Here is a 12,656-nt window from a genome sequence, read left to right on the forward strand (position 1 = left end):
ACACAACCCCACACACACACACGCACACACACACACTTACACACACGCACACACACACCCCCACACACACACACAACCCCACACACACGCACACACACACCCCCACACACACCCCCGCGCGCACGCACACCAGTGACAATTTTAATAAGCGGAGAACAATACTTGGCTTCTGCCTTTAAAAAAATATCGTACGGTTCCCACAAATTCCTGCAGTGATCTCAGAAGCAACTAAAAAAAATCGAATTATATTTCAGCGCACGATGGTTACCCCAGCTCTGTACACACAGGTCACGCCGTGTCGTGCGAGAGTGGCGAGCGGAGGATGAGCTGGCAGTGAATGAGTGTGGATGAGTGAGTGAGTGGATGAGTGAGTGGATGAGTGAGTGGATGAGTTAGTGGATGAGTGAGTGGATGAGTGATTCAGTGGATGAGTGAGTGAGTGAGTGGATGAGTGAGTGAGTGGATGAGTGAGTGAGTGGATGAGTGAGTGAGTGAGTGGATGAGTGAGTGAGTGGATGAGTGAGTGAGTGGATGAGTGAGTGAGTGGATGAGTGAGTGAGTAGATGAGTGATTCAGTGGATGAGTGAGTGAGTGAGTGGATGAGTGAGTGAGTGGATGAGTGAGTGAGTGGATGAGTGATTCAGTGGATGAGTGAGTGAGTGAGTGGATGAGTGAGTGAGTGGATGAGTGAGTGAGTGGATGAGTGAGTGAGTGGATGAGTGAGTGAGTAGATGAGTGAGTGGATGAGTGAGTGGATGAGTGAGTGGATGAGTGATTCAGTGGATGAGTGAGTGAGTGAGTGGATGAGTGAGTGAGTGGATGAGTGAGTGGATGAGTGAGTGAGTAGATGAGTGACTGGATGAGTGAGTCAGTGGATGAGTGAGTGAGTGGACGAGTGAGTGAGTGAGTGGATGAGCGAGTGGATGAGTGAGTGAGTGGATGAGTGAGTGAGTGGATGAGTGAGTGAGTGGACGAGTGAGTGAGTGGATGAGTGAGTGGATGAGTGAGTGGATGAGTGAGTGAGTGGATGAGTGAGTGAGTGAATGATTGTTTTTTGACGGCGAGTGTTCGTGGGTAGCGGTGGTACAGCGGTTTGCGTGATGCACCTTCGAGCCTGGCCACACCAGAGTTCAATCCCGTTCACGGGTCACCGACACCGGTGACGATCATCTTAACCGGTCCTGGGCCTCACCTAAGTCGACTCGGCCTCAAATGAGCACCCGGTGCCGTGTGTAAAGAACCCCACTGGGGAGACGAAGATGGTCAGGCGTGGTCCTGACCACCCACACCCCCCCGTGTACCACTTCAGCTTTCATCGGTGCTACTCGCTAACAGCACACGTGCCCCAAGAGCCCCTTGAGGCTATACGGGGGATCTTTGTCTTTGGTGTGGCCCGCCACTCGGCGAGCCCAGCTGTGGACTCGATGTATCGCGGGGGACCCCCCCCCCCCCCAAGCGTTTGTCCCCGTGGTGGTGTCCCAGAGACAAAGCGGCTTTTACTGAGCGAGCGGCGCTATTTATACACACGGGGGACATGGGGGGGGGGGCACGGGGGTGGTGGGGGGGGGGGCACCGAGGGGATACAGCAGAGAGAGCCTGTGGCTACCGCTGCTCGTCCACTATCGCTCACTGCTCGCCCGCTCGCCCGCCCGCCGTGTTCCACTCGGGCTGCATGCGTTTGGCGAGCCGTGAAAGCAGCTCCTTGCCTTGTAGCCACGCGCCCGGGCTGCGTCCTGGGCCGTTCGGCACGAGGGCAAAGCAGCTTCGTCGATGGGAAGAGAGACGCGGTGACGCGTTGTCGTGATTGCACCTTTAGTGACGTCACCGCTATGGCATTGGAGCCTCGATAATGCTGTAGGGGGGAGGTGGAGGGCGGGGTGTCGTGTTGAAATGTTGGCGGTATCGTGAAGATGGCCTTGGTGGTGGTGGGGGATGGCCAGCAAAACTAAACTAAAACTAACTTTTTATTTTCCCAGGTAAGGCCCGCTGAGCTGTGTAGTTCTTTTTCAGAAGTGAGCTGGCCACAGATGATCGCCCAACAAAAAGTGGCTTATCACGTGGAGATTTACAGCAGCCGAATACTCACAAACGCACGTTTCTAAATATGGAGGGGAAACCCGGAGGACCCTGCGAAAAATCCACGCGACCACGGGGAGAGAGACACGCAAACTCCAAATATACAGGGATCAGGGTCTGGATCGAACCCACGACCTTCTGTATACCAGGCGAGGTACTGAACATCTCGCCGCCCCGGCGCCCTGAAACGTCGGACGTCGCGCCCAACGACGCGCGGCGCGATCCGGATACACACCAGAGAGCCGTGCGGCACAACCACGAAGAACCTACTTGATAGTCGCGCACACGCAGCTCGGGTTTAAAACAAAAATGGTAAGAACAATAATAATGATAGCAGTATACCCGCGAACCGCGGGAGCCAAGTTTCGCTTTTGAGAGATGCGGAGTTAAATCGCAAAGAGCGGCGCCCCGCGGCTTCTCACAAAGGAAGGAGCCGCAGTGCGCGGCGTCTACTGCGCTCGCTCGCCCCGAGTCATCCCACCGACTCGGCGGGGAGAAAGCGAGCGAGCGAGAGAGAGAGAGAGAGGAGGAGGAAGAATACAAATTCGACAAAACTCCCTAAGCAAAAAAATATCTATAACGGCGAAACAAAATAAGATGCGTCCCATGTCACGGAGAGTCAGAGGGCACGCCGCTTCCCCTGCGCTATTTTCTGCACTAAGTAGAAGGGGACGGCTGTATTTCTTTTTTTTCCCTCCACCCGGATAGCGTGGGCCCCCATGCTGCCCGAGGCACAGGCCGCCAGTGTCATCGGCACCGCCGGCGCCGCCTCCGTCCGTCCGTCCGTCCCTGCGTCCACCGTGACCCCGAGCGCAGCTGTGCGCGCCTCAGAGCCGCCCTTGTGCGGAGCGGAGAGAAGAGAGAGAGGGGTCCAGTTTCCGGAGACGGCGCTCGCCACCGATGCTCACCGCTGCCGATGTTCCACCACTTGACGCTGGCCGCAGCGAATTTTTTTTTTCGATATTCTTTTTTTGGCGCTAGATAATGCGATGGCTTCATTTAGAAGAGGGGGGGGGGTGGTCGTGTTTTAAATTGTCAAATAATGCCGTGGTCTTTCTTATTTGTTCCGAGAGAACGATGGTGGGAAATAATGCAAGATACAATTTTTTTCATGTCCTTGTTGATACGGGGGTGGGATGAGTACAATTTTTTGTTTGGTGGGAATTAAATGTTAGAGGGCAATAGTCGAGTGTCACTTCCACCCACCCGTGTTGTCAAAGAATGGGGCCCAAACATCGTGGGAAATGTCGCTCGTCGTTTTGGTCGATTCCGTATCGAGGCATCGAGCCGAAAGATACGCGGCGATTCAAAGTGGTCCACAACGTGGCTTGATAAATGATGAAGCCCTCACCATCGTCATCATCAGAATTTTCAGTTGCATCAACAGCAGCAGCAGCGGCAACTGCATCATCATCAGCAGCACCATTATCATTTGCATCATCATCATCATCGACATCAGAAGTAGCAACAGGAAGCCAGCAATGTCATCACCAGCATCAGCATCATTAGCAGGAGCAGGTTGCGCTCCATAAACCATCACGACAGTCACCAGATACCAACATCATCATCATCAGCGTAAGTTTCATAATTTTTAGAACCAGCAATGGCAGGTTCCACCGCATAAACCACAATCAGCACCACCCCTACTACTCCTACCACCACCACCACCACCCCTACTACTCCTACCACCACCACCACCCCTACTACTCCTACCACCACCACCACTCCTACTACTCCTACCACCACCACCACCCCTACTACTCCTACCACCACCACCACTCCTACCACCACCACCACCACCCCTACTACTCCTACGACCACTCCTACTACTCCTACCATCACCACCACCACCCCTACTACTCCTACCACCACCACCACTCCTACTACTCCTACCACCACCACCACCCCTACTACTCCTACCACCACTCCTACTACTCCTACCATCACCACCACCACCCCTACTACTCCTACCACCACCACCACCACTCCTACTACTCCTACCACCACCACCACCCCTACTACTCCTACCACCACCACCACCACCACCACCAACCACTCCTACTACTCTAACTACCACCACCACCACCCCTACTACTCCTACCACCACCACCACCCCTACTACTCCTACCACCACCACCACTCCTACTACTCCTACCACCACCACCACCCCTACTACTCCTACCACCACTCCTACTACTCCTACCATCACCACCACTACCCCTACTACTCCTACCACCACCACCACCACTCCTACTACTCCTACCACCACCACCACCCCTACTACTCCTACCACCACCACCACTCCTACTACTCCTACCACCACCACCACCCCTACTACTCCTACCACCACTCCTACTACTCCTACCATCACCACCACTACCCCTACTACTCCTACCACCACCACCACCACTCCTACTACTCCTACCACCACCACCACCCCTACTACTCCTACCACCACCACCACCACCACCAACCACTCCTACTACTCTAACTACCACCACCACCACCCCTACTACTCCTACCACCACCACCACCCCTACTACTCCTACCACCACCACCACCCCTACTACTCCTACCACCACCACCATGACTACCACCAGAGCCATCATCACCACCACCACCACCACAAAAACCAACACAAGCCGACGCTCCAGCACAAATGAAATTAACCTCAAGGTGGAAAAGCCCCGAGCGGCCGTGAGACAAGAGACAGCGTTGCAGAGGCGGGCGGCCCGGCGCGACGCGGCCGCGCGGCCTCACAAAGAGCGCCGCCGTCTTCACGTCGCGAGGGCCGCGACCCTCCGTGCCCCCCACGGGGGGAGGGGGAGGATGGGGGGGGGGCATCGCCACGCACGGTGAATTCTGCCCTTTCAGCCACAGCCAAGGAACCCCCCCACCACCACTCTCACCCCACCCACCCCACCACACCATTCTCACCCAACCACTCTCACCCCACCATTCTCACCCCACCAATCTCACCCCACCACACCCCACACACCCCACCACACCCCACCCACACACCCCACTACACCACTCTCACCCCACCACTCCCACCACATCCCACCACACCACTCTCACCCCACCACACCCCACCCACCCCACCACACCACTCTCACCCCACCACACCCCACCCACCCCACCACACCACTCTCACCCCACCACTCCCACCACATCCCACCACACCACTCTCACCCCACCACACCCCACCCACCCCACCACACCACTCTCACCCCACCACACCCCACCCACCCCACCACACCACTCTCACCCCACCACACCCCACCCACCCCACCACACCACTCTCACCCCACCACTCCCACCACATCCCACCACACCACTCTCACCACACCACTCTCACCCCACCACACCACTCTCATCACACCACACCCCACCCACCCCACCACTCTCACCCCACCACTCCCACCACATCCCACCACACCACTCTCACCCCACCACTCTCACCCCACCACACCCCACCACACCACTCTCACCACACCACTCTCACCCCACCACTCTCACCCCACCACTCTCACCCCACCCACCCCACCACACCACTCTCCCCCCACCACTCTCACCCCACCACACCCCACCACACCACTCTCACCACACCACTCTCACCCCACCACTCTCACCCCACCCACCCCACCACACCACTCTCCCCCCACCACTCTCACCCCACCACACCCCACCACACCACTCTCACCCCACCACACCACTCTCACCCCACCCCACCACACCACTCTCACCACACCACTCTCACCCCACCACACCCCACCCCACCACACCCTACCCACCCCACCACACCACTCTCACCCCACCATATCCCACCCACCACACCACTCTCACCACACCACTCTCACCCCACCACACCACCCCCCACCTCCTTCCTCCACCACCCTTGACACCCTCGGGCAGTGGACAGCGCAATGGGGAGATGAGTTGTGGGGCAGATCGCCGTGGGCAGGAGTGGAACTACAAACAACAACAACGACGACGACGAGGAGGAGGAGGAGCAGGAGGAGGATGATGATGGTGGTGGTGTTCGGTTTCGAGGAGCGGATGAGAAACGTGGAAGAGGACCGGCGGGTTGAAAGAGGAGAGGAACAGGAGGAGAGGGGAGAGAGGAGAGGAGAGGAAGGGGAGGATGAGAGATGGGGAAGAAAAACGCTTGCCAGGCGGAGAAGAAGGAGGATGTCGATGACGAACCACAGATATCCACCTTGACGATTTCACCAAGGGGCGATCTCGGATCATCCCTCAACAGCAGCGGCGTTTGTCTGGGCCATCGAATGAAGGCGGTCACCGCGTCGCGCGCTTTCAGAAGCGCTTCTGCGACCGTCTGGAACGCTCTCCCGATGTTAGGAAGCCAATGGGGAGCTCTGCACTTTTAAATCTGGAATGAAATCTCGTTTCTTTGGAACTGCGTTTTGTGTTAAGTTTGTTGTCCCCCCACCCGCATCTCCGATGAGCACGGGTTGGCTAAGTACGGTGGCAAAGAAGTTCAGCGTAAGCACGTGGTGCTTGCTGCTGCTGCTGCCTATTCTGCGTCACTTCGCAAGCGAAGCTTTCAGCCGCTGTCAGTCACTCGTGGGGCCTGTGTCAATGAGGTGGGAGAGAGGGAGGGGATAGAAGCAGGGGAAGGAATGAGGAGGAGGGAAGGAGGATGGCATGGGAGGAGGAAGGAGGAGGAGAGGGGGGGGGGTCCCTTATTTACTGCTGTAATTCTCACTTACAATGTCGCCATTCAGCGATCTTGGCTGCTCGCAGCGGGGGGGGGGGGGCACAAAAAAAAGTGCGATAAAAACGCGCCCCCTGTTTCAGCTGGGAAAACATTTTGCCTCGCACGGGAAGTCGGAGAGAAAGCGCAGACTGTGTGCGTGCCATACAGATACACCACTAGTCATACAAATACACTAGTCACACTGATGCACTAGTTATACAGATACACCACTAGTTATACAGATGCACCACTAGTCATACAGATACACTTCACAGATACACACTATACAGACAGACGGGATAAACCTTATACTCGATCCAGCTACGATACACTGACGATACAGATTCTCTCTATACAGATACGCACTCTGCAGATGCTATACACTTTCTAGATCCTCACTCTGCAGAAACCATACAGACACTATACACTATATTGACACTCACTATCCAGACACTCACCATACACAGCCTCACTATAAAGACAGCTCCTTTCAAAACGCCGTTTCCCAACGCCATCCGGGTTGTGCTCACTGCGTCGTGGCGCGAGATGGCGTAGCCACGTACTGCAGTGCAAACCTACGCGTGTCGGAGAACGGCCCGCGGAAGCGGACATCACAGAGCTACCGCGCGAGGCCCTTTCTTAAAGTGACCTCTTCTTCTCGGTTCTTTCGGTAAAGTTACGTAGAATGGAAATAATAAAATAAAAAAAATAAAACATAATAAAATAATTCTCACGACGTTATTGTTTTATTTTTATTATTTTTTTTATTTCCATTCTACGTGACTTTACCGAAATAGCCAAGAAGATGAATCCCTGCAGTCACGAAAGCTTTAAATCGAAATTTAAAGTGACTCTTGTCCAATCTGGATTTGAAGTTTTCGTGACTGCAGGGATCCATACTCTTTGGTTCTTTCGGTAAAGTCGCGTAAGTAGAAAATAAAATAAATTAAATCACGACGTTTCGATTGCAACACAAGCAATCGTCATCAGGTGGGGAAAATCACAGCAAGAACTTTTTTTTTTGGCTGTGGAAAACCACCTCTTGTCCATCACGGAAGACGCCACGGAGAGTAACGCCCGCCTCGTGAGAGTCGGCGGCGAATTTGTATTCACATTTTACGATAATTAATTCGGAACAAATTTGAGCACGGAGCCAAATTTCACGTCACTGGGCTTCCCGCCGTAATCTCACGACCAGTTCGCCGGGTTCACCAACCGGGCGGACACCTCGAGAGCCCGGTTGAGTCACGGGCTGCCGGCCGGGTTCGAACTCACGAATAATCCCAGCGGGCTCTCGGCAAAGTGACCGCTGGGCCGCCCGGCCACCTCCACGCGGAGACACTCGCCACGCCGAAGTCGGAGCCGGCCCCTGGGGGTAATGTGCCAATCGGGGGCGACTGCCCCGGGCCCCGCGCTTTGGGGGTCCCCGCGCTTCGACGTAAAACGTGTTGTCTATAGTTATTTAAAGTTGCGCATTTTGATGTGACGTCACATTTCTCAAATACCACCCCCCCCCTCGTCACACATCATCACAAATGTCTGACCCCCCCCCTTCCCCAGGTGCGTGACGTCATTAATGGACGGCCCCTGTGTGAGTGCGCGCGTGTGTGTCATCTCAGTCAGTCGACCCGTGGCACCTGCTGGGTCTGCCCCGTGACCTCCTGCCAGCAGGCGTTCGACACTTCACGTGGCCTCAAGGTGCACATGGCCTGGCACAAGCGTCGTGGTGAAGTCACCGCCACTTAGTGGCGAATGGCGGTTGTTGGTGTGCATCACCTGCGGCGCTGAGCGGCGGTGGTGGTGGTGGTAGGCGGCCGTCGGGTAGTGCAGCTGCGCCAGCACGGGCTGCTCGTGCGACACAGCGTGGTAGGAGGTCACGGCGGGCCCGGCGGAGCCGTGGTGGGGGGCTGCCGGGTGAGGGTGAGCGTGGGGGTGGTGAGCGTGAGGGTGCTGAGCGGGGACCGCCGGCGCGTAGCTCGTGTAGTTGTAGCTGCCAGTGTAGCTGCTGTTCGGGTGATGAGCGGCGGGGAGGGTGGAGAGAGACACGTGGAGGGATGGGGAGATGCGGAGAGAGACACGGGGAGAGACACGGGGAGAGAGGCACGGGGAGAGAGACACGGAGAGAGGCACGGGGAGAGAAACACGGAGAGAGAGGCACGGAGGGAGAGACACGGAGAGAGATGCACGGGGAGAGAGACACGGGGAGAGAGACACGGGGAGAGACACGAGGAGAGACACGGAGAGAGAGGCACGGGGAGAGACACGGAGAGAGACACGGGGAGAGACACGGGGAGAGAGACACGGGGAGAGACATGGAGAGAGACACGGGGAGAGACACGGGGAGAGACACGGGGAGAGAGACACGGGGAGAGACATGGAGAGAGACACGGGGAGAGAGACACATGGAGAGAGACACGGGGAGAGACACGGGGAGAGACACGGGGAGAGACACGGGGAGAGAGGCACGGGGAGAGAGACACGGAGAGAGAGGCACGGGGAGAGAAACACGGAGAGAGAGGCACGGGGGGAGAGACACGGAGAGAGATGCACGGGGAGAGAGACACGGGGAGAGAGACACGGGGAGAGACACGAGGAGAGACACGGAGAGAGAGGCACGGGGAGAGACACGGAGAGAGACATGGAGAGAGACACGGGGAGAGAGACACGGGGAGAGAGACGTGGAGAGAGACACGGGGAGAGAGACACGGGGAGAGAGAGACACGGGGAGAGACATGAAGAAAGACACGGAGAGAGACACGGGGAGAGAGACACGGGGAGAGAGATGAGGAAGAAAACAGAGAATGAGGGGAGATTTAGAGAGACGTGGGGAGAAAGAAACATGGAAAGACAGCGAGAGAGAGAGCGAGAGGCAAACAGAGACAGAGAAAGATACACACAGAGAGACAGAGAGCGATAACACGGTTAACACACTGCGCGATCGGTATCACGAGACAAACACGTTCACATTGGGATGGAGGCCCAGGACCGGTTCAGATAATCGTCACCGGTGTTGGCCGTGAGCGGGAATACGAACCCGGGTCGCCGGGTCCGTAGCGCAGCGCGCTGACCGCTACACTACCGCTCCCCACTCAACACGCACACACAGAGAGACACACACACGCGTACAAAACTTCTCCGGCAAATGCCGGCGACAAGGCGGAACCCCCCGCTACACCGAGGAGGAGAGCGCTCTTCACACGGCGGCTTTTGGCTCGCCGTCGAAACAAACAAAACAAGACGGCGCATCACCGCATCGCGTGCTGGTGGATGCGCTTCTACGGCCGGTTGGCGCGGCCTTCCCTTCCGATATCGGAAAGCCGCTGGGAGCTGTGCACTCTGAAATGTAGACCGAAAACTCGCGTCTTTAAAACTGCCTGTCGTTGCGTTCAGTAGATTGTGCTTCCCCCTCCGCCCGCGCGCCTCCGATGAGCACGCTTGGCTACGTACGGCGCGAAAGAAGTTCAACGTGCGTACAATTCGTAGCCCTCCGAGCTGGAAAATATATTATAAATACGGCCTTGGTTGAGGAATGTCCAAGCCAGGTAGTGCGCGATGGCGTTTGGGTCTGGAATTGAGGCGTCCATTCTGGACGTCCGCGTTTTTCCACTCCGTTCACCAGCAGCGCTCTTCGGGATCTGGGTGGGATTCTAGGATGGTGACAGCAGCAGCAGCAGCTGCAGCTGCAGCGGCGGCTGCGGGACACGATCCCAGAAAGGGGGATCGGGATTTGGGTCGGTGGTGGCGAGGTTCATTGTTGAGGTCTCGTTTTCAGCATTATCACCTCGCAAATGCGGGTTCTCCAGTTTGCTTCCGCAAAAACGAACAATCATTACTGGACTTGGCCAAACATCCCAAATGGGGAATGCTCCTGAAAAAAAAAGTATTTAAAATCAGTGGGGAATTCCGAGGTGATGAAATGTCAATTTGTATCGTTATTTTTATTATAATCTGACCAGGGCTGAGATCACCAACTCGCTCCCTTTGAGAAGCCTGTTTAACCACGGGTGGACGCAACCTGCAATTGCATCCATGCGAGTGGAGAGCACAGACTTAGACACTCCATGTAAGTACACGTTGAACTTCTTTCGCACCGTACATAGCCAACCGTGCTTATTGGAGGTTGCGACTTATCGCTCAAACAACGATTTTCATAACCTCAAACGTGGCACAAAAAACTCAATCAAGAGAACGACGCGCTGAGATGACATCCTTTAAAACTGAGAGCCGTATCGATGATTCCCTTCCGAGGCCCCACTCCGCTCGGAGCGACGTGGGAGCAAAGCGCTTGGCCAGTGGCCGGTCATTTATCTCGATTCCTATTGTTGTTATTTCCCAGCCAGCCAGCGCCGGCCGCCGCTCGCTCACCCATGCTGCTCGTGCTGAGGGAAGGCCGGCGCGGAGCGGTGTGGCGTGTGCCCCAGCGGCGAGTGCGGTGACGGGAAGGCGCGGGCGTACGGCAGCGTGGCCTGGGGGCTCAGATCTCCCTGGGGCACCGAGCCGGGCGCCGCCACCGCCGCCACGGACTGGAATGGAGCGACCGGCGACCTGGGGAAGGAGCGATTGCTGCCTGCAGCCAGCAGCAGCAGCAGCAACGTCGTCATTGGCAGCATCAAGAGTAATACCGGTAGCAGCAGCAGCAGCAACGTCGTCATTGGAAGCATCAAGAGTAATACCGGTAGCAGCAGCAGCAGCAACGTCGTCATCGGCAGCATCAAGAGTAATACCGGTAGCAGCAGCAGCAGCAGCAGCAACGTCGTCATCGGCAGCATCAAGAGTAATACCGGTAGCAGCAGCAGCAACTGAAGTAGGGGACCCACCAACACTGACATTAAAAAACTAAACTATTAACTATTTTTTTATTTTACCAGGTGAGCTGTATAGATATTTTTTCAGAAGCGACCTAGACACAAATCAGAGCTCCACGAAGTGGCTTGTCAATGTGGATATGTATTGCAGCCAAAAACTCGGAGAAAAATCTACGCGCCCACGGGGAGAGAGAGACACGCAAACTTCAAATATACAGGCGTCGGGATCGAACCCACGACCTCCTGTATGCCAGGCGAGGTAGTTACAATCTCCTAGCCACCGAGATGATGATGATGAGAGACACTCAAACTCCAAATATACAGCAGCAGGCGTCAGGGTCGGGATCGAACCCACGACCTCCTGTATGCCAGGCGAGGTAGTTAACATCTCCGAGCCACCGTGAAGAGAGAGAGAGACTCAAACTCCAAATATACAGCAGCAGGCGTCAGGGTCGGGATCGGACCCACGACCTCACGCACACCCGGCGAGGTAGTTAACATCCCGCTAGCATGGCCCCCTGGGAGGACCCGCTGACAAGAGGAGAGGGGACCCACCGGTGGGGGAGGTGACGCCGCTGGGCCCGGGCGAGTGTGCGCTGAGGGAGGAGACCACGGACTGCGTCTCCATGCCGATGGTCGACTCTTGCGGGTGGAAGGCGGCGGTGGAGGTGGTTGTGGTTGTGGGCGAGGGCAGACGAGGGTTGGGCAAGGCGGCTTCATCGGCGGCGCCTGATGGCAAGAGGGAAGGATGGTGGCACGCTCAGAAGACAACGATCCCCTCCTCCCGTGTAGCCTTGACAGGCTGCAGGGGCAAGTGCTGTTAGCGAGCAGCACCGATTAGGGCCGGAACGGCACACGAGTGGGTGGCCAGCGCCACGCCCGGCCGCCTTTGTCTCCCCGGTAGCGATGTTTACTACACGCCGCACCATGTGAGGCCGAGTAGACCTAGGGGAGGCCCAGGACCGGTTCATAAAATCGTCACCGGCGTTGGCCGCGAGCGGGAATGGAACCCGGGTCGCCCTTTCCCTGCAACCCTCGCGCCCCACCGCCGCCGC

General features: G+C 56.6%; 1 protein-coding gene across 1 annotated transcript in view; it reads right to left on the reverse strand.

The window, feature by feature from the left end:
- Nucleotides 1–12,656, reverse strand: part of LOC144720459 (transcription factor RFX4-like) — a 45,080-nt gene that overhangs the window by 2,543 nt on the left and 29,881 nt on the right. The window contains exons 15-17 of the mRNA XM_078597261.1: nucleotides 12,157–12,330; nucleotides 11,162–11,363; nucleotides 8,573–8,801 (exon numbers count right to left, since the gene is read on the reverse strand). Coding sequence (XP_078453387.1) covers nucleotides 8,573–8,801; nucleotides 11,162–11,363; nucleotides 12,157–12,330 — 605 coding nt within the window. The remainder of the gene's footprint in view (nucleotides 1–8,572; nucleotides 8,802–11,161; nucleotides 11,364–12,156; nucleotides 12,331–12,656) is intronic.

This window comes from Lampetra planeri, chromosome 8 (genome assembly GCF_965212315.1).
Source record: "Lampetra planeri chromosome 8, kcLamPlan1.2.h2, whole genome shotgun sequence".
Taxonomy (NCBI): Eukaryota; Metazoa; Chordata; class Hyperoartia; order Petromyzontiformes; family Petromyzontidae; genus Lampetra; species Lampetra planeri.